The 23,799-nt window shown below is 27.4% G+C and overlaps 1 protein-coding gene across 3 annotated transcripts in view; it reads left to right on the forward strand.

The window, feature by feature from the left end:
- Window positions 1-23,799, forward strand: part of LOC107440772 (espinas) — a 204,909-nt gene that overhangs the window by 10,096 nt on the left and 171,014 nt on the right. Inside the window, exons 1-2 of one of the 3 annotated variants that reach the window (XM_071178918.1) lie at window positions 7,855-8,273; window positions 15,464-15,545. In XM_071178918.1, coding sequence (XP_071035019.1) covers window positions 15,478-15,545 — 68 coding nt within the window. In that variant the 5' untranslated portion in view covers window positions 7,855-8,273; window positions 15,464-15,477. Of the gene's footprint in view, window positions 1-7,854; window positions 8,274-12,130; window positions 12,202-15,463; window positions 15,546-23,799 lie in introns of those variants that run through there. The other 2 variants (XM_071178917.1, XM_043042432.2) reach the window with 2 other exon arrangements.

The following is a 23,799-nucleotide window of genomic DNA, read 5'->3' on the forward strand; positions in this document are numbered from 1 at the left end:
TTTGGAATTTTATTCTAATATTCAAATATGCTTAAATTAATTTAAAGCTGCCAGAAAACCCAATTTTAACATTCCTTTCCTGCAACATTACTTCTGAAACCGGAAAAAAAACAATCTGCCATTTCATTTTTTCCAGATGGAGAAAAGTATAGTGATTCAATAGAAAACTACTTTTAAAAGTAAAATTTTTAGGCAAAGTAAAACTAATGAAATATTTTGACAAATATTTATATTTGTTTTTATTGCTTTATATTGAAAAAATAACTTTTATAGAACTAATTAATTAAATTTTAGTCTTTAACCTATTAATACTTCATTGATAATCAATCACTAAGAGGAATAAAAAATTATAAAACGAAACCTGCTATTTAACAAGTTTTACTTTACATTGATTTAGTCTTAAATAAGTAAAATCTTTCATAGTCTTAAAAGCTTGTTCTTTTTATCAAATGTGACTTATTTCTGTTATAATTTTATCGGATATGTATATATAGTGACTTTTATTAAAAAATATAATTCTTATTTTTTCTATTGTCAGCTCTGTTTTTAGAGGATCAGCGAAGTTAAGTTACAAAATGAATGATTTTTGCAGTTCAACAAAAAGTGTTATGTTGTGCTTTGAGTATTAAGCTGATTTTAACTTGTTATGGCTATGTTAACTACTCCGTAAGTTCTGTTTCTGAAAACTATTTTTAAATGCACTGCACTGAAACCAGAGAGGTTTAAGTTATAAAACTAAACTAAGCAAAATATTTTCGAAAGTTGAAATGAGTACAGTCGAAATCATAATAAAATATCAGACGTTATTATTATTTTCAGGACTTATATTTTCGCGAGTTTTGCAATTACTTATGGTGAATGGTTGAAAGCATCACTAATAAAATAAAACATCTTTGCATATTTAAAATAAGTGTAACACATTCTGTTAAAATCAGATTCAGAATTTCTGGCATAAAAAAAAAGTAGACTTGTGTAGATAAAAATGATTTTGAAGCTTATGCTTGTATGAATATTTTTAAGTAGTTATTTATAAACGTATTTTGCATTACTATTTTCGTTATTGCATATTTAAAATTAGTGTAGCGCAATCTGTGGAAATCAGATTCAGAATTTTTGGCATAAAAAAAAGTAGACTTAAAAATGATTTTGAAGCTTATGCTTGTATGAATATTTTTAAGTAGTTATTTATAAACGTATTTTGCTAGACTATTTCCGTTATTTGTAACTAGAAATTATTGCCTTTTTTTAATTAAATCAATTCTTTTTTGTTTCTTGTATTCAAAAGCAATTTCTCGCATTAAACTTTAACCCACCATTTTTCCTTGCCTGAAACTAGTATGATCTCTGCCTATCTTAAATCATTCACTTACGCAGTCTTCTCCGACGTGTTTTCTCTTTTTTCCCGTTACGCCACAGATTAGAAAGCACGCATTCTAAGATGTCAATAACTTTCAATTCCTCTCTAATCCTCATCAGCCATTAAGCTCATCATCTCACATAACTCCACGAACTGTGATAACTCCCCATTCTTCCTCATTTTCGAACCGAAGAGCACTTTTAGATTCAACTTTAAAACCCACAACTATCATTAACAGAAACAAAAGGTTGTCCCAGCGTGACTTATGGTCCCGATTTAACCTTTTCAACCTCATTTTTTTTTATCTTGCGTGCACCCCCCTCGTCAAAAATCGTGTGCTTGTGCTAACCAAAATCCACTTTTCCCTTTTGTCTTTTTTAAATACCTTTTAAATAAGACTTTAGGCTATTTTGCTGTCAGCTACGGACATTGTCTTGGACAGATTTTTCGTGGAAGACACTGAGACATTAAGCCTGTTTTCACGATTTCATTTAGAAGTTGGAGACTGTCATTTTTTTTCTTCTTCTTTTTCAGTGAAGGAGGAACTCATATAACAAGGTGTGACAAGGATTAAATGAACCATTTTTTTTAAGTCTGCTGTCTTTTTTTTTATATATATATATAACGGCGAAAGTTTTTACGCTGTGACCTTAATGGCGATATAGAATTTCTACTATGATTTAACAGTTACTTAAATCTACTGTTGGAAGCTTTTTGTTTGGCTTAAGTGTTTTTCGAAGCTTTTTCGCCGAGGAAAATGATATATATATATAAATATAAAATAGTGGAAGTCGTGCGAGCAGGACAAACAGGCACAGGATTTTAAAAAGAGCAAATAAATTATTTAGTCACCATTATGAGAGAAGGAATATCGAAGTTCCACAAAATCATTGTGCTCCTCAATAAAAGTTAGGGAAAAGCTTGCAAAGTAAATCCGTAAAATGCTTCATTTTAGGGAATAAGGGAAATCTTAGTAATTGTAATTGGTCTATTGAATAGGTCGTGGGTTTCCCACAAACTAGCGAAGGGGAAAATGTCAAACTGCTAATTAATGCATACTTGAACTAAATATAGATTAAAAGACAGGATGTGAATTGTAAAGTGTGAGAAAAAGCATTTCGATTTGAATTATAAATTAAGAAAATGATTTACAGAAAAGGAATAACATAAAAATATTAGTTGAAGCTTTTTATGTCTATAGTTATATATATAATAAGCTCAGACAATGTAGCAAAGAATCTATTTAATAAAAAATTAGATTATTTGATCTCAACCGAAAATGTGGGTTTTCTTCATTATTGACATTTTGCACTGTTTTTATAATTAGTATAGAGGGCGTTGGCTTGAGGTGAACCTAACTTAACTGTCATATTAATTGTTAATGTCTCAAGTCATATTAACAGTTATAAAAACTGAAGATTATTCATTGAAAAAGTTAACTTTTGTAACTATAGTTCCTTTGAAGAATAGCCTAAATTTAAGAAGCAAGTATAATACTATGAAAGCAACCATAAAAAAAAAAAAAAAAAGTAATTAAAAGTTTGTTTCGGTTAAATGTAATTTCCATGCATCATTTTATCTTTAACATGCCATTTCAACAGTTTGTGCTTTTCATTTTTTTTTTTAAATTTATTTGTGGGAAAATGTGTTAATAAAACTGTGAAAACTTATTTTAAAATAAAATTTATTGTTTCTAATCTTTAAAAAATGGAAACATTATCTTATTTAAAATTTTTTTTTTTAAAGTGTGATGTCAATTTTTGTTTGTAAAAATGATGTCATTTAGCTATTATAAAACATATCAAGACGGTTGATTTTTTATTTACTTTTTCTGATTTAAGTCAGCCCGCAGTTAAAGAGTTAGTTAAAAAAATACATTAAGTTATATTTTTGTTGCGTAGCCTGAGTGATTGCCCAAAATTTACTAGCAAATTGATGTGTGAACATTATTATCTCGTTCAGTTCATTCTACCTCAATCATTCCAACGATGACGCTACTAATATGCACAGAGTCTGACTAAGGCAGGGGCGTACTGGACAGTTGCCCCGGGCCCCCACATCAGGGGGTCCCCAAGTCGAATAGAAAGTTTATAAGTTTCCTTCTTTAATGAACTTCTTTTTAAACAAAATATCAGTACAGTGTGAAATCCGTCAGTCTTAGTTAGCTTCTTCATTAATCTATAGCATGAACACAATCTATATTTCGTAAATCTGTGGCTTTTTAGGGCGGAATTTAGCTGAACTTTCGCAATTACGGTGGACAAATTTGGCCAATCAAAAGCCTATATTTTTACTTATAGCAAAATGTTTACAAAAATACAGGCTTCTAATTGAGCCATTGTAATTGCGAAAATTTTGTTGAATTCTGCCCTAATGTCAGCAAGGATATAAATTTTTCGCAGATAGATGACAAAGTTAACAATCGGAAAACTGCATGTGGCATGATGAACATAGAATTGCCAGAAAATCAATGAAATGGACAGAGCGATATTTCGTCTGACCATTGGGGGGAGGGGGGATTTATAGCTATTTTAGGTTCAAGTCAATTTTCTTGTTATTTATAATGGGATGAAAAATTTAAATTGTACCTCCATAAAGTTCGGTTCTTTATTACTGAACCGGAGGAGGGTCCCCAGATAAGTTTTCGCCCCGAGACCCTATAAAGCTAAGCCGGGCCCTGAATATGCAAACGACCAAAATCCGGTTTATTTGCGCATTTAGATCATTTTAGTACCTTAAGTGATCACCCAGATTATTTGACAAAATGTTACCGTTTTCAATCCATTCGATCTTAAAACGAACTATCGAACCTTTGACGAACTATCTATTTAAACGCCTATTTTCCACTGTAATTTTAGTGCACTCAAACCTCCAACACAGTAGCGTAGCTAGATCATTTCAGTACCCAGAGTAGTGATTGCCTTAACTTTGCGACTAGATTGTTTTTCAAACAGCAATTATAAGTATTTGGCAGCGTCTTGCTAAAGTCGGCATCATTGCAACTGTTCAACGCGAAGGAAATCGTTTAGATGAAATCTCTCAAATAATTGTAAATTATTAGAGAAGTTTTTAATGAGCGTTTGGTATATATTTTTTACTGTTCTATTTTGTCCTTATGATCGTTTAAGCGAACCCCTTTGTTCTTAAAGAACATCTTTATTCACACCTCTAGAATTATTCTTGGCGAGTGAACTGGAAACAAATTGCTTTTCCGAGAATTTTACTTCGTGAGTTGTCGTTTACTTTTCCTTTGATAAAATCATAAACAATAAAGAAACTTCGCATCAAATCATTGAATGGAACAAATCGAAGAAGACACACAATCGCTTTCGGTAACACCGTATACGCCGCAGATGTTGCGGAAGTAAATCCAGAGGATTCGCCAGTGATTCCAAAAAGCGCTCGAGAAACGAGTTTTGTAACACATTGATTTTGTTCTGTTTTCAATGAAAAGGGTGCGAGCATAGGCGTTACCTGCGAAAAAGAGACTTGTGGAATTCGATATATTTCCATAACAAAAGGTCGCGTTTTCTTTAAAATCTACCAAATGAACCTGATGAGATTTGTATTGTGAGTTCTACCTGCGGGTCATTTTATAAATGGCGTCGTTTGTCACTTGAAAATTTCGCCTGAAGTCAACGGGTACATCTGCGATTCTCCGATTGGAAAATCTATATTTGTTTTTTTAGCGTGGCTTCAAATATTGATTTTAATTATTGTTACCTCAAAGTCTGTTGACAGCTTATTCCAACAGGGTAAACGCTTAATTTAAAGTGCGGCATATCTGTTGGCCAAAAAAGAATTTAAAAAAAAAAGGATCTCACTTTATTTAAAAAAATAAGAAATATTTCGACCAAGCTATTTTTTTAAGACTGTTGTGCATTTTCACCGATTTTTTTTTTTTCTTTTAAGTTTTTGAGAATAAAGTGTTTAAGCTCTATATTATTGTCCTTTGCAATGCATTGTACACGTTAACTCTATTCGATATCGTGACACCTTCTGACATATGACGGTTAATATTGTTGGTAGTAAAATATTCCGAAATTGTCAGAAATTTTTCAACGTATTTCTGAAGTGCTGCGAAATGTATCTAAATATTCCAGGAAGAGGATTCCAAAATAATCAGAAACGTGTTAGAAAAACTATATGCACCGTAACTGCCCCAATATTCAGAAACATTTCGGGAACTTTTTTTACAGTGTGTGTCCATCACTGGACCCTCACAACTCTGAAACAAATGTGCAGCTTCAAGTTGGCTAAATGTTTGTGAAAATATTATTTCAAATTTTGAGAGAAGAATGTTAGAAAGCCATTGTTTTGCCCCATTATAGTGGGATAAGATAAATTGGTTTAATTTCTTTTTGAAAAATTAAGAATAAATGTTTTGTAAATATCTGTCTTTTTGTCAGGCTTTGTTTATTTAAATCAAATTATTTTTTTAAAAATCAAAAATCATTGATCAAAATGTTTATTTTTTTTATTTTTTTTATTTTTATAAAGACACAATCTATTTAAACATTTACAAAACATTATTTATGGCATTTCTGAAATCAATTATTTATTTTTATAATTTTAATTTTTTTTAAATTTGTCTTACAAGTTACAAATAGCAAAATTACATTAGTTCTTGGCGTTTAATAAACAAAGCGCTTTTGACATAATATTTTGATTTTCAGAATGCTAATGAAAAACAAAGTGAACGCTTAATGCAAATTTTTTTTTTACATATAAGTTATGTTTCTGTTCCAAGTAGTTACAGAATATGGGCATGGTGGTAAAAAAAAATCCTACTGATTCTTAGTTTTTTAACACAATTTTCAAAATACACATTTTATTTAAATTATTTCAATTCAATTTTTGACTTTAAAGCATTTATAATTTTAAAGTATTCATAATTTTAAAAGGAAAATATCTAAATATCTTATGAAAAAGCCGTTTAAATTGGATAAGCTCAGCAGATTGCCTTTTATTAATAGTAGTGTGATTCCCCTCCCCCCCAATTAATATGGGTAAGTCAAGTTATTCTAAAAAGGAAGACCCGGTGTTAAGGTATGGTATAAGGCAACAAATATTTTGTCGTTTCATAAGTTTTTTTTTTATTATTGTTTTTAAAAAAATCGGTGAAATTAATTTTCTGTTTTGTTTATCCATGCTGTTTCTTAGTAGGACCTCTATTCTATACAATAAATGTGAATGTTTTCGCATTTGCATGCATTATGTACTATAAAAAACAATTTTAAAGTAAAAAATGTAAATTGAAATTTATTGTTGCGTTTAAATCTTATTGATAAAATTATATTATATTTACGAAATAAAATTATATTTAGGCTTAATAAAATTATATACTCAATAAAATTATATTATAATACTCAATAAAATTATATTTACGAAATTCAATTATAAACTAAAGATCAAATAAAAGTCAAATAAATCCGATTTAAGTAAAAAAAAAAATTTATTTAAACAAAATATATCGCTTTTTTTATTTTTTTAATCAAACAATTTTATTTAAACAAAAAAAGATTTTTTTTTGGTTTAAAAAATCTCTTAATTGGAAATAATATATTGTTATGCATGTATACTCATATACGTTCTAAATGTATTCTCAAATATATTTTTATTTAATTTCTCAAAACCAAATAATTTAGCTCCAGGTTCCACGTATTCCTAACTAATTCTTCTTTAAATGTTTATCATTCTATAAAGCATTTGCTTATTTAAATTATCAGTTTAAAGAAAAAAAATGATATCCTAAACAAAAACAGTAATATAATCCCTCCTTTCCCGGAACTTCAATCAAGAAAAATATACGAAACATATAAGTTGCATAACTATTAATTTTCTTTTAACAGGATCTCTAATGCTCTTAACTATTTATTCAAATGATTGGTTAAAAAATACATTTATACAGAACATAGACATTTAATAAATATAATTTATAAAAAAAAATGCTAAAACAAATTTTTGATTATTTTTTTTGTATTCACTTAATAATTGCTAGTAATTCTATTGAATTCGAATTGTAAGTTAACTTAGTCTTAGAGAAAGCCGTGAGGGGTTAGGACCTTTGCTAGTACCCCTGTTTGTTTTCCAAGATCGAATGTCGTTATTATTACAAAAGCGTAGTTTGAAATTTAATTATGAAACTTTTCGAGTTATTTCTGTCACGATCTTTCGTGTAAATCTCCTTCGTGTTTTCGTCTTTCTATAACTAATGATTAAGTAATGCACTGCGTTTATTTGTGAAAAAAGCCTCTTCTGCACTAGTATTTTTCTTATTGTTAAGACGTTAGAAACGTCTTAAATTCCTTTTAAGAATTCTGTCATGCTACTATCTGTAAAAGGTTAATGTTCTTAAGGTTAATTGATTGTGGTAATCTACGTAATCATGTATGTTTAGAACTGTTTGAGAGTTAGTTATTAGAAAGTAATCTAGATTTATCTGAAATTCCATTTGAATTTTAAACGATAATCAGGTTTTTATCTTTTAACACTTTAGAGGAAAACGAGTTCGTTATTTTGATTCGGCAGGAGAAAGATATGCGGGGTTAAATTGATGGTATTAATAATGCAATGCAATGAGCTTTACAATATCAAATTTTTATCTTTTTTTTTCTACCTCTCTTTCGCTTTTACGTAAACGAGTTTTCTTTAAAACGAAGGATGTGTTAGACTAATAAGAGACGAGGCAATTAAATAAATAAAACTAATCAATAATTTTTGATCTTATGGATATTTTTTACCTTAAGATTAAATCTTAATGTTACAGGATTCTGAGGAAAGAATTTAAGTGTGCTAATTCATCATTGTTTCCTGTAAATTAAATAACGAAATCAGACTCACAAACATAATTCTGAATTCGATGGATTTGGATTCTTGACCTAAATAGAACCAAACTCTTAAAATACCTAGCCAGGTAAGTTGTTGAAAATTAGAACTCCTTAATATAAACTTTACTTCGTGCTTAATTCATCATATCTCTGCAGCTTAATTTAAATAATTTTCAATTATTTTTTTAACATTTCTATTGATTTTCTTTTTGGAAAAATTCACCTCGACCACGAAATAAGGCATATTTTGCTACTGTTTCTGATTAATTAATTGACAATTCGGATGATACAAACGATATAAAATATGTTAACTGTAGCTGTAGCAACTACTTGTTTTAAAAAATGAAAACGATTTTTTAGAATGTCTCTAATCGTAAATTTTATTGTGAGTTTGTAAGTATATTTAGAATAGATCCAGAGAGTTCCTGTATTTGTGTTTTTAGTTTAAATATAAAAGAAGTTTCTCTTTGGAATGTTATTCCCGTGTTATATGTAATCATTGTATGTATAGTCTGTACTGCTATTTTCTTCCCATGAAATTTAAGGACCGAATTTTGTTATGTATCAAAACTAATTTATCAAAGTTCACTTTCTTTTATTAAATTTACATTAGTTACTTATTTTTGATGATAAAAACTTTAAATAGTCACCGAATTTTCCGGAAACATTTATCTGCGTTTTAAAACCTGGAATATGGAATATTTTTTATCTCTTCAATGTAATTTTATTTCAGAAAATGTATCCAACCGGTTTTAAAATCGAACGCATCAAATCAAAGCGTCTGAACTTCGACAAAAAATTAATCAAAAAATTAAAATTAATCAAGCTGTTCAGTCCATATTTTAAAAACAGCTTATGAATTTAACTTATGTAAAGGTATACTTTATCAAGTGACAAGTTCAGGATCTGCAAAAAATACTGTCCCCAAGTGGGCTATCTGCGATAAAATGAATTCATTAATTCTGTAGATTTTAATATCTTATCTCATTAGATATTCAGCTATTTAATTTTTTATCCAGGAAGTTTCTTTTTATTAATACGCCACTTTTTTATATTGGTGCTAGAGAACCGTGACACAGATTACAAGTTCAAATGTGACACTTTTTTCCCCCTGTCTGTCTGCTTAGGTGACATGCTCTGCACAGCTGCTTGCGATTCAGTTTGCAAATGCTGCTTGCGCAATTTCGTTAATGTAGTCTTGGCGTGTTTTTGTCGAATTAAGATTAATTACTCTTATGCATATCTTCAAATACTGATCTTGTCTTCAAAATTCTTTTAAGATTTTTGCATATTTAATGTTCTTTCTTTATGCATTCACTACTTAGGAGCTCGAAATGTGTTTTGTAAAGAAAAATTATTGTGTTCTTTTTATGCCGTGGGTTTAATTTTTCTCTCTTTATCAACCTTTATTATTCTTATAAGGTGTTTGCATAAAATAAAGTGATTATTAGACAAGTTGTTTCATAAATATGATCAATATTAGTAACTAACAAATTATCATTTTTAACATTGCTTTAATTTTTGTGTGAAAATAGTTTAAAAAATGATTATTGCATTAAATATTTTATGAATCACTTCATGTAATTTTTTTTTCAATTATGTATAGCTTTATGACCCCAAGCTATTCTAGTTATCTTCCCACCCACTATATTGTTTCTACCTTTATACTTTCCTCTTTTATTTATGTGTCTGAAACAGTTTATATGACAGCATTTTATTTCGTAGCTTGAGTGCGCAGTGTCTCATAAGTTTGAATAATCTAGTTCTATTTTTTTAGTTTTGTAATTCTTAATTTTCTTCGTAATAAAATAAGCCTAAATACTAATTGAAATAAGCTTAAATATTAATTGAAATAAGCTTAAATATTAATTGAAATAAGCTTAAATATTAATTGAAATAAGCTTAAATATTAATTGAAATAAGCTTAAATATTAATTGAAATAAGCTTAAATATTAATTGAAATAAGCTTAAATATTAATTGAAATAAGCTTAAATATTAATTGAAATAAGCTTAAATATTAATTGAAATAAGCTTAAATATTAATTGAAATAAGCTTAAATATTAATTGAAATAAGCTTAAATATTAATTGAAATAAGCTTAAATATTAATTGAAATAAGCTTAAATATTAATTGAAATAAGCTTAAATATTAATTGAAATAAGCTTAAATATTAATTGAAATAAGCTTAAATATTAATTGAAATAAGCTTAAATATTAATTGAAATAAGCTTAAATATTAATTGAAATAAGCTTAAATATTAATTGAAATAAGCTTAAATATTAATTGAAATAAGCTTAAATATTAATTGAATACTAGTTTGTTGAAATAAATATAAACAAGAAAGTTATGTTTGAGTCTGGTGTATTCATGGAGATAAGATTCATGGAGTTTGTACTACTTTACAAAGTGAGTCGACAGTGTCACTAGATTCATATTTTTTTTTTTTTTCATTTTGAATCTTGTTACATTATTTCATCGTAATCATTAATATTATTTTATTGTAAATACTTAATAAAACAAAGAAATGTATATTTAGTCTACCAATCTTATTATTCGGTTTATAAATTTAATTACTATTACAGGTAACAATGATTATCTACGTTGTATTATTTCTTAATTAACCGGTTTTTCATTACTTGAGGTAATGAAAAAGCTGGTGGAATAACAATTTGTTATTCCACCAGCTTTTTTTCTCACTCAAAAATCCAAGCTTTTTTGAATGCCGTAATTTTGAATATGTTATATCCGCACAAACATTTTCTGGTAGAGAGTCACAAAAACTACAAAATATAATGTTGAGGGCCAACATTATTATAATGCAGTATAATGCAAATGCAGGAATTATTTAGATTTTTTTGAAAGTTATAAGAATTACTTAGAAATGTATAATCTTTTGCTCTCGTACAGATAATAAAAATAAATAATGTATATAAATTTAAACAAATATACTTACTATATTACAAAGCAAATTACGGTAAAATTTTGGGCACGTAGCAAAAAAAAGGTAACTTAAATTTACATTTAACCTATAAGTTAACTTTGACTATTATTTAGAAAACAAAATGTGTTACAAACACAGTTTCAGATCAATGTGATGACTATTACTGGAATTTTAAAATCTTATATATTTTTCTTTTATTTAACTTATCAACTTGCGAAAATTTCTTCTTCTTTTTCAGTTTATTTGTACAATTTCATAATTAATTACATTTTCACTACAAACTCAGTACCCATTGCATTAATAGAACTTTCATATTTTGTGAAAGGCTCTAAACTAGATCAGTAACTTTCTGTTGAAGAAAAAAATTTTTTTCCAATGCCCACCTGTGTTAACATTCGTCAATTCAGTCATATACAGGGCGGTTTTGTTGGCCTCTCTTTCAGTAGAAAGTAAGTAATTATTTTTTTAAACCATGAAGAACATGGTTTAAAAAAATAATTACTTACTTTCTTCTTTTATATTTGTTAATATTTTAGACAGTTCAGAGTGGCTTAGAAGAGGCTTTGTGGGCCACTTTTGGCCCACGGGCCATAGGTTTTGCATCCCATTATAATATAATAATAAAATCGCAGTTAAAAGGAAAAAACAATTAGGAACACCTACATTATAAGAATGTAAAAATTTTGTTGTAAACTTTATACAAGAATTTTGCAAAAATAACCACAGGTGTACACACTTACCTATATTACGCAGTAAGTTTCTGAATTAGGGTATCAAACCAAATAACTTTCATTTACGCTAAGAAAATGAGAAGTGCTTCAACTTTTACGATTCTGTTTATCATCAAGTACGATTTAATATTCTTCTCTTCTATCCATGTTTTCCTTTTTCATTGTTTAATTTCTTATTTATCTCACGCATTAGAGACTCTCACTTGTCACTTTTCCTCGCAGATAAATAACTCTTCCGATTCATTCTCTCCAATGGCCTCAAAAAATCGGTAGTAAATGTCGGCATCAATTTATATTTTCCGATTTCCTTTGCAGAGATCTCAACTCAAGTTAAGAAGGTACAATTTTATCTTTTCTCAACGGCACCCTTATCTTTAGTAAAAATGGTTTTTTTTTTCTTCATTATTATGGTGTCCACAAATTGGTTCTGGTCCGACAAAACTCAGTGCGTGATGTTCTAAAGTGTTTCATTTTACACCATATGTGTTTTGGAAAATTCCTTATAAAGACCGGAATATTTTTGTTCGTTTTTATCGCCGCTGCTTATTGACAATGGAATATTTGGTTGCTTTTTAGAGTCGATGACTTATGTCTGGTCAAAGTCGTGTATCATGTACGTACGAATTCGAATTCGAATTTAATACAAAAGAAAATGTTTGCTTGAAATGTACATGGAATATGCCACCTTAATTGATTTTTCGCAATTCAGATAAATACTATGCTATCGATGAAAGAAAAGAAAAAGACTTAAACATCTGAAATGAAAAACCTATTTTGAATATTGTTCTATAGCAAATAAAAAATTAAAAGTGAAATTGTTATAGAGTAAAATAATTATTCACTTAGATATTTTCTTCATTTTTCCTTCCCCCTCCTCTTCCTCCCTTCTTTTCTTTTTTTTCTTCTTTTTCTCCATTTTTTCTTTTTTCCCTTTTTCTTATATTTCCTTCCTTTTTTCACATTTAGAAAATTTGAAACTTAATGAATAGTTTATAAGCGGTGTAAAACCAAAGTCTGAAAACTGACCCTATTTCACTATGTAGATGAAAAAAAGAAATCAAAAATCATAATTTATATATTATACTAAATTTATTTTTTTTTAAAAATTTGATGATTAAAATATTTTTTAAAAGTTAAAAATTAAAAGCAATCTGCGAAATTAAGATTTTAAGAATTTAAACTATTGAAATGCTCATAAAGTTTATAAAGTGTTTTATTTTTTCTGATTCTATTATATAAAGTTTTATTTTGATAAATCTTTCAAATACACGAATCACATAATAATGCATGTTTCTAACAACTGAAATAGTGACCTTTCCGAGTACCAACCAAAAGATAATTGTAATATGGTTGGTTACCTTTAACGTTTACAGTATAATTTATTTGTAATATAGTATTTCCCGATACTATCTTGCAAGATAATTATTATCATGGAGATATGATAACAGTCGCAGCTTTATTATTTTGAATACTAGACTGTATCAACTTTCTGTGGATTTTACTTTGAGCTAGCATACCCTGAAATATTGCGACATTTAGTCCTAAAAAAATTTTATTGCAAAATTTTTAATCAGTTATATGAATATTAAACGACCGCTCAACACTTTTAAGTGCTTAAAAATTATAGATTTATTATTATTATTTTTTTAATTATTAGATAATTTTATGCTTTTATATTAATACTAACCAATTATAATTATACCGCGTGACAACAAATGACGGGGTTGAACTTTGTCGCACGTTCTAAAATGAATTTTTTTATTTTTTATTTTAGTCCAGCCAATTTTACTTTATTAAGTTATGCATACTTTTCGTAAGCGTACATCTATTTTTGAATAATTGTAATAAAAAAGGGAAATCTGGTGAAAAGATATTCAAATCAACATGCTTTTTTACAGTGATTACAATAATATTTTTCAAGAAATACAACCAGATTTAGAATCTAATCCTTGTACTTAAGTTTGGTATCTAACATTGTTGATTGAAAATCTATAAAAGATTGAAAATATATATCTTAACCCTACATTTTAGGAATTAACACGAAATCCAGTAGCGAGCTATAAAACCAAATTGATACATTTATTCAAATTAGCTTCTATATAAAATTTCTATACTTGTAGAGACCATTGGTCCAAAATTCTCTAAATGTAACTGGCATTGCAATGTTTTTATTTAAGTGCATGTAACAGTTAGAAATTGTTATTTTATTCTTGTTTCCCACCACAATTTCAGAGAATGGAAAAGAGGAATCTGGTAAAAAACGATTCAAACCAACAGGCACTTCTTTGGTAGTTACAATTATTTTTTAAAAATTCTACAGGAATTAGAACCTAATCGTTGTACTTATCTTTGGTATCTAACATTGTTGATTGAAAATCTATTGTAAAACTCATCAAATCTTAGATGGTCTTATTTAATACATACATAATAATTTACATAATATTTTTCATGCATTTTTCATTATTTTGTATTGATTTAGATTAAAATAAAGGAAAATATTACTTATTTTTAATATTATAAATTTAGCATTTTAATAATTTATGGTTATGAAATACAGCTTGAAATACCGGTGTCTTTTTCTGCGTGAAAGGTAAAATCTTTCAAACGGTAATTTTTCAAATTTGCAGTTATTTAGGTGTAAGAGAAACAGTCATTCATCATTGAAATCTCTCTAATTTACAAAATCAATCATTCATTGCTGTCAAATTTGCAGTTTTTTAGGTCTAGAGAAACAGTTATTCATCATTGAAATGTCTTTAGTTTTCAAAATCAATTATTTAGTCATCAATTATTTTTGAATATATCTACTTTTTTTGGGATTTTATATTTAGTACAAATATAATTCCGATAATCTAGCAGGTTTTTGTAGTAATTATTAGAATGTTTTTTATAATGAAAAAATACTGAAATATATTTTTGCTTTTAATTAGAGCGATTATGCAGGATCCTCGCATTGCATTCGCCACCTCACCAAATGCGATAAAATGGTAAATTTGGCGAATAAAATTGTGTTGTGGCGAAAGTATTGCGGGGGGGGGGATAATTTTTTCCAATGGAGCGAAATTAAAATTAAGTCAAAATGAATTTTTCTAAACAAATCAGTGATTTTTTATTCGGTTACAGTAATTATTGGTAGATGCGCTGTATAACCAATCATAATTGGATCCAAATAACAAAAGCCTGAAATAAACTACCGTAAAATAGTTTTCAGTGGGGAAAAAATTTTACCGTAAGAAATTGTTAAGATTGCCTTTGGCGAAGATTTTCGAAAATTGGCGAATGCTTCTGATATTTGGCTAATTTACCGGCTAATAGTTTTAAATCCTTAGCGCGGGCAGTATATATATATCAAAGGGTTAATCTTGCATTTCGAAAATTGCCCCCTAAATCCGTTTGCTGGCTCTAAAACCTAATTCATAAATTCATTAAACTTTTGTACTATCTAAAAATTCAATAGTTGTAGAGAACGTCGGTCTATAATTCTTTAAATGTAAATGACATTATGCATGCAAAATGCTTATTTAAGTGCATGGAAGAGTTAGTAATTGTTATTTTATTCTTATTTCCCACCCACAGTATCAATCTTTTATTTCTTTTCAGAGAGTAATCGGAGAATGGAAAAGAGGAATCTGGTGAAAAGAGATTCGAAGCAATGTCCCGGATATGTGCCCCACTTCTGGAGGTAAGTGCCTGCCCACCTGGCATTTTACACTTCACTTTTTGTTTGTTTAATCGCCAAATGTATCAACTGAAGATGGTCATCTTCATTTTTTTGTCCCATCGAAAATCCACTTGTCGAGTATTGACTTTCTAGGCCTTCTCACGTTTACTAGCAGTTAGTTTTATACTTAGATATCAGCTTTTAAAAAGTATATAGTATGTTTTTATTCCTTTCACATTTAATGTGTGTTTTTGTATGGGCTACATAAATGTTATTTTACCTTGAAATGTAGCATTATGTTGATATCTTCGAGGTGATGGAAATATTTTTGAGGCGTTGTTGTAAAAAACAAAGCGTTTTATTTGTTTTTTCCTTTAAAACAAATCATATGTTTGAACAGCTGATTTTGTGTAAGTATTGCGATTGGGCAGGATAATATTTAAAAGACAGCGATTCTGTTTTTTTAATTTATTTATTTGGAATGTATTTAAGGTATGCAGTATAATATAAACCGAATTTTGCTCAAATTTTTGTCGGTGTTGACTTTTTTGTCAATTTTTACCGAGCAGATTTACAGTATTTTCTTTAATGACCGCTTATAATGTTTAAAGATGCTTAGAAAATGAAAAAATTTTAAATAACAAGGAAGGAAAATATTAAATAACAAGAGATGAAAATATTTTAGTCAATTAATTAGTGTGTAGAAAAATATTAGTTGGTGTTTCGATATTAAATTATCATAGAGTGGAGATATTCCAACTTATGATTTTTATTGCATTTTTTGATCTTTAAATTCTTTTGAATTTTTTGAAAATTATTAATGGATAGAAAAAGAAAAATGTTATTAAAAGTGATTTTTTTCCATATTACAATAATTACATATTTACTATAACAAAATTGATATTCAAGAGACATCGCGTAGATAGAGTTTTACGATATTTTTATGCTCTTTATGAAATTCCTTTCTAACTTTATGAAAATTGTCAAAAGATAATGAAAGAAAAATACTAATAGCAATTATTACATAAGGATTCATTTTAGGTTAGATGGAAATTGTTAATGATAACGAAAGAAAGATATCATTGAATTAATTGTTGCCATATTAAATTAACTTAGAATGTAAAAGAAAAGTTTTATTATATTTTTTATTTTCTCGTTTTAGGTTTTATGAAAATTATTATATAATAGCAAAAGAAAAAAAAATGACATTATGAATTTTTTTTTTCCATTTTAAATCAGCAAAACATTAAAAAGTTTGAATTTATAAGTCTTATAACAGTTTTTTTTGTGTTATTTCTCGTAAAAACTCATTTTAGGATTTATGGAAATTATTATATGACAATGAAAAAAAAAAAAGACTTTATAAATACTTGTTCCCATAGTAAATTAAGATAGTATAAAAGGCATTCGCATTTAAAAGTTTTATCACATTATCGGAGGAGTTTATTTATCTTTAAAAAATACATTTCGAATTTGATAAATATTATCAAAATATAACGAAATAAAAATATCAAGCGAAGTTAGTGTTCCCACATTTATTAATCATCCATAGCATAAAGAAAAATTTGAATTTAAGAGGGTTGCTTATGACAGCGGTTCTCAGAAGGTGGAACCCTAGGGTTCCGTGGAAGAATTAAACAGTAATAATTATAATAATATCAAACCAGTAATCCATAGTTGATTTAATATTTCGGTTATTATATGAATTTAATAATGCAAAACGCCAATGTAAAAAAAAATAGTAGCAAAATTTAGTTTTAATAAGTTTTAATAAAAATGTTTTTTAAGTTTGTATAAAAATGGATCGAATAAATTCTGGAAAGGCTATGCATTTATAAGTATTTCTCATCAAGTTTTTCAATTCACAATGAAGTAACTAAATTCATGAAAAAAAGACTTACGTTTCTCTGATAACTTATTCTCAATGTTTAAAACAGGTGTTTTTTAAAACAATAATTCAGTTTATTTTATTCATTTTTAACATATGCGTACGCCAATAAAAAATTCATAATATTAAATATTTTTTTCTTCATATTAATTATTTTAAAAATAATTAGAAGTTTTTTTTCTTCTTTTTTTTGTTAGTATATTCCCAGATACTGATAAACTTTTTTTTTCTAATTCAGGGGTTCCTACAAAGAGAAACTCGTTCATTTTGTGTTCCATAACAAAAGGAAGAAGAAAAAAAAATATCGGAAACCGCTAATTTACTTTAAGTTATTTCTCTTTAAGGTTTTTTTTCGAAGGCTCCATCGTAATATGAAATTATGCTGCTTTGAGAATAAAATGCTATTTTTATAACTGCTGTGAGTTTGTAACTGTTACACACGACTGTTAAGACAAGTTTAGCCTATTTAAAGCCAGCGCTGTCTATGCTTACTTTGAAAATGGCGCAAAAAGTCAATATGAAGAAAGGCCACAGTTTTGGGAAAATGAAAAGCTTTTATGTGTCCATTTTTTTTTATAATTAAAAACTTACTCCAATGCTGCAGTACTTGGGCTCATAAAAATTTTCAAAAACTGACAATAAGGCTAATAATAATAATAATTTTGATAATTTCTCTAGGTGAAAAATGTCGCCATATTGATGATTTTTTAATAACTTTTAAAATATTTAAGTTACTTGTCTGTTCTAATTCCCAGATAATTCTGCACGGCAAGATTATCTATCTAGTTTAAAATCATCGTAATGCTTCAAGTTTAAAGCACTTGAACTATGACTTTTTTATTTTCCTTGGCGACAGAGCTTCGAAAAATAGCGTTAAAGGGGGAAAAAAGGAACAAAGTATTAACACTATTAGTACTTCTTTCCTTTGTTTATTCGACAGAAAATACTATAAATTCCTTCGGCGCAAAAATCAAAATACATTAAGGTAAATATCTCATATCTTCTCTTTACTATGTAATCAAGCTGCAGTTAAAAACATCTCCGCACTGTTAATAGCCAGGTTGATAGCCATCGAAACCACAATAATTCTTCTCAGAGGTGTAAAATAAAACCTCAAAGTTTTTTTTTTTATCACTTATGTGAGACTTTAATCCTGGCTGAAACCGGATTTCAGAAACAAAAATATTTTACAACAATCTCTTGTCTCTTGCAACTGGTTTTAAGCATAACGAAGTATATATATTTTTCTACCTTGTGCAACTATCGCCAGTGGTCCGATGCTTTCTTTACTTTTTAACTAATATTATTTAAAATAATAAAAGAGAGTATCATATTTATTCTTCAGTTTTTAGAAATTTAAAATAGCATGAAAAAAGCCATCAAACTATCATGTTTGTTGCTAGTTTTCGAATGATTTAATTTTATTTAAAAATGTTGATCCATAATATTTGAAAGCAAATTCTATCTTTCGTTATTTACTCGCTGGCGTCCATTGACAACATATTTTAATATTTTTTAAAACTGAATCGTCATGCAAAAATATTTTATGAACTAAAAATTTTTAGTATTACGCTTTTAAAAAATAACTTTCTCTTTGTAATGGACCCTATAATAATAATAATAATGTGGAAATAAATAGGATATTTTGATTGATAAAGTATGAACGGGGGAGATGTGTCCTTTAACACAATATTGCATGATTTTTTGTTCTTATGTAACTATCGTTAGCAAAAATATTTTACTAACTAAAAATTGGCAATTTTATTCATTTACATATTTTTTCATAATAATTTTTCTCTGCAATGTACTTTAATGACAATACTGAAATAAATTTAATATTTTGTCCGACAATATAAGAAGAAAAATTTACTCTTTTAAAGTATTATGTTATTTTTCCTTATTAGTACTTACATATTATTATTATTTTGGTTATGTTTATTAAATTTGATTTCTACATTTATCTGTATTAACTTTTATTTTTGTTACACACTTTTTCATTTGTGTTTTGATTGTAAACAATATTTTTCTTAAAAACTTTTGAAAGTTCTAGAATTGTCTGTATTGAAAATCCTTTTAGATTGCTAAAAATTCATACATAAAACTATAGAGATAAGTTAAACTATTTATATCTATTATCCCTTTTAGATGTTTCAAATTCATTAGTTATTGTAAATCAAATTAAAAGTTTTGTATATTGAGGTTCCAGTTGTAAGTTAAATTTGAATGTAAGTTCTCGAAACTTTCAAATAAAGTTCGATTTGTATATGAATACATTTCTAAAGTTTTTAATTTTTTTCAAATTTATAAATTTTTTCTTGTTCAAATGTAAATTTTTTAACATTGTAAATAGGGAAGAATAATTGATGTTAATAAGTAAAATTGTAGTATTTGATTAAAAAATTTACTTTAACTAATGTATTACTTTGCTTTATAAGTCATTTAATAACGAGTTACTTAAGTGTAAATTTATTTGCTTGCGTAAAACGAGTGAAAAAAAGAGATAATTTTTATTATTTTTATTTTAAAAAACATTATCCGTAATTATGAATGTTTTTAGTTTATTTTACTTATTTGTTCTTTGATTTTTTTCTTCTTTCTATTATTCTATTTCAATCAAAAAGAGCCACTGAAAGAGTTAAATAGCATAGTGATATTTTTTCTATAAAAGTTTAACAAATATTTTTTTTTACTAACTATTTCGACAGTATTAGTTTCCTTAACTGGAAAAGTTTTTAGTTTCTCAAAATCAATTAATTTTAATAATTTGGAAATTTTGCATATTTAAGAAGTATTTGAGACTAACGTTTGTGTTTATTAGCTTTTAAATACATAATGTTTTAATCGTCACGTAATACTTTAATTTGTTGTGTTCGCATTTTTTTTAATTTACTTAGAAACTTCGCCCCCTGCTCTCTTCGATCACCACTTTAATCGCTCCGCATTCCCCCCTTTTCTTGTTAAAATTCGATATTTTCCACAAAAGCAATCAACATTTTATTAACAAAGTATAAAGTCATTGTAGTTTTATGTGAGAACATTTTATGATTATGTTAATCGTATCGAAATGGACAATTACCTGGAATACTTGTAAATAATCATATGTACTTGGAGAAAAAAATTAGCCTAAGGCATACAGATTGTGAGACCTTAATCAAAAGAAACAGATGAGAAATTATTTTATTCAATAACGAAACTAATAATAATCAAAACAATTAAAACATGGAATGGTTTTTATCTTCCTTTTATTGCATTTTTGCATTTTTTTAAATTTCAATAAAAATGATAAGACCTGACAACATTGAATCTCCTTCTTTGTTACTTTTTATTGACATCAACTCAAACCCAAGCTTATAAAATACAATCGAAACAAAAATTGTGATAGAAAAGATCTTGAGATAGAAGGGAAAAAACTAGTTTTAAGACAATGGATAAATAGTCAATATTTAAAGGGCTAAAAAAAAAGCTGAGGAAAATTCACGAAATAAGCACTTAAAATTGTAAAAAGTTTCGAATAAATTGTAATTTCGAAAGAAAAGAAATTTGATTTTTCGTCATAAACTGATATTTCCTTTTCAACGCGTCGAATTTCTACTCTGTAGTTGCATTTCTGAGGTCTGTAGAGCGACCTGCATCGTATTTTTTAATACAAGTTTAAAAGATAATATCTATTAAATTTTGAATTTCCTTGCTCATTTTTTATACATTTTAAACATTTAAAAATTTTAAGTCTTATAGGTTTAGCTCTGCAAAACAAAATATAATGTTAAGTTTAACAGCTAAAACACCTATGCCTGCTGCTCTTCCTTTTTAATTTAAATTTAGAGATATTTTTTAGCAATTTTTGCTTAAGAGATATCTGCTGCACTTGTGATAAATTGAATTTTTGCATGCGTCTAAGTTTATTTAATACATTTGTGTTATTTTTTGTATTATCTAAAGAACAAATTAAAAAATTTTTTTGTATTGAAAGCTTCATAAAGCCCTTCGCTCAAAATGAACTTTTGGAATTATGTTTATTTTTGATAATCGATTATTTCTATATCTTAAAAAAAAGCATTCAACTTTGCGGTTAATATGATTCCTTTTGAGTATTAATAGAATTAAAATTTCAGATATCATTTACTACAAATATTTTACGTATGTAGAAATAACAACTATAATCAAACGAAAAATGGTTGAGATTTATAAAAACGACCTCACAAGTTATAAGATGCCATTAGACACTATAAGTATAGATATTATACACAGAAATGTAAACGATGTTAAGTCGTGTAAGCAAAATTCGTAAGAAAATCGCTGAAATTATAAAATGCTTGCTTACTCAAGCCATAACTTCGTTTTTTTAACTGGACATCAATTGAAGAACGATGCAATTCTAGATCGTTTGCCCTGGAATATTGACAAGTAATTCTTGAAACCCTTATCTGGCGTAAATCAGGACGCAGTGATGAGGAACTTTCAAATTAGAGACACTTATTTTTATTTATTTTTGAATTAATGTTTTCAAAGTAATCGTTTGACCAATAATAGCAAAGAATAAATTTTCGTTTCATTGAACTCCATTGGCAGGGATCTTGTTCAAATTGTAAATTACAAATTTCTACCCAATTTATTTGGCAGACATATTATTTGAATTATACCTTTACATATTGAACATGGTAACGACGAATGGTAATTTTTTTAAATCTTATCAATGTTTCGCAGCCTATAGCTTGAACAACTTTCATTAAAATCGACTGCAATTTTATGACTTTTTTGAAATTTTTTATTTATTTTGAGAAAAAACAAATTTATTTATTTTTGAATGTTTTCAAAGTAATCGTTTGACCAATAATAGCAAAGAATAAATTTTCGCTTCATTGAACTCCATTGGCAGGGATCTTGTTCAAATTGTAAATTATAAATTTCTACACAATTTATTTGGCAGACATATTATTTGAATTATACCTTTACATATGATAACGACGAATGGTAATTTTTTTTAATCTTACCAATGCTTCGTAACTTATAGCTTGAACAGTTAACATTAAAATCGACTGCAATTTTATGACTTTTTAAAAAAAAAATTATTTATCAAGAGAAAAATAAAAGTCCCCCTAAATTTACCATTTTGTAACTTAAATGTTGAACGACGGTTTCATGCATTTTTTTTGAACAAATCAATTGTGATAATTATTAATAATTCCTCGTTATCGATTAAATCTAAGTAAAGTGATCTAAATTTTTATGGTTGTCTTGTTATTCCACAAAATTCTCGTATTATTCCGATATTCCATCTCGTGTTATTGTATTACTGAAAATTTCAGTTACTCCAATCACAGTATTTGTCACACAAATTATGCTTTTTAGTTATAAAAATGAGCCATGTAAATAAATTTTGATAATTATTGAGTTATTCTTAGAATTTTTTGCATATAATTCTATAAATTAATGCCAAATTCTTCTGGTAGATTTTGGGCTATTAATATTTTCCTGGAATTTTTTATTCACAGTTTTGGAAATATTGTATTATGTTACATATATTAGTAAGTATATAGTACCATTAAATGTCTTCAGTCAGAAATAGTTGTCTATTAATATATATCTGAAACTTTTTCACTGGCCTTATAATTCTAATTATATTTATGCCATGTTTTAGCTGATTCTACTGATACCATTACGTAATTGCGTGAATTATGTAATGTTATCAGTATACTCTTAATTTTTTCAAATTTCATTAATTTTAGCTGTATTAATCTGAAAAACTATTGTTCAGAACAAGTTTATCCCCTCCCCTTCTCTTCTTAAGAATGTGTCAAGCTGTGGCATGACCCCTGTTAGAAAAACACCGGCCAAGAGTCTAGAATTTAATGAATTGGTCTAGACTTTAGAACAAGAGCATCTAATATTTTGTAACTATCTCTTTCTCTTGTGTTTCAAAAAAATATTTTTATTTACTTCAGTTTTGTTGGAAAAAATGAAAATTTAAAACTGATATTAGTAGATCTTAATTTTTATATCTTCATTTTTTTTCTTCTGAACTCGACGTTTTAATTTCGTCTAGACGTCATGAGTTTAATTCCCACGCAGTTCTAGACATTTAATTCGATTGTAAGGCTTGAGTTAACACCGAGGCTAAATTAAAGGAGGAAGTTGTAGTTCGTCATTGATTTAAAAAAGAAAAAAAATCAAAGTTATTCGACAATGGAGATATTTTTTAACAATGTATCCATATAAAAAATTTTCACTTATTAGGAACAACATGCTCTGCTCTTTTTTTTTTCTTGAGGTATTTTTAAAATGCATAGAAGAACCAGGAAGCTTTTTTTATAAATGAAAACTTAGTTATTTAAAAGTTAGGTTAAACTAAGTGATGTTCGTTTAATCGATTAGAGAGATTTCTCACTC

Source organism: Parasteatoda tepidariorum, chromosome 3 (assembly GCF_043381705.1).
Source record: "Parasteatoda tepidariorum isolate YZ-2023 chromosome 3, CAS_Ptep_4.0, whole genome shotgun sequence".
Lineage (NCBI taxonomy): Eukaryota > Metazoa > Arthropoda > Arachnida > Araneae > Theridiidae > Parasteatoda > Parasteatoda tepidariorum.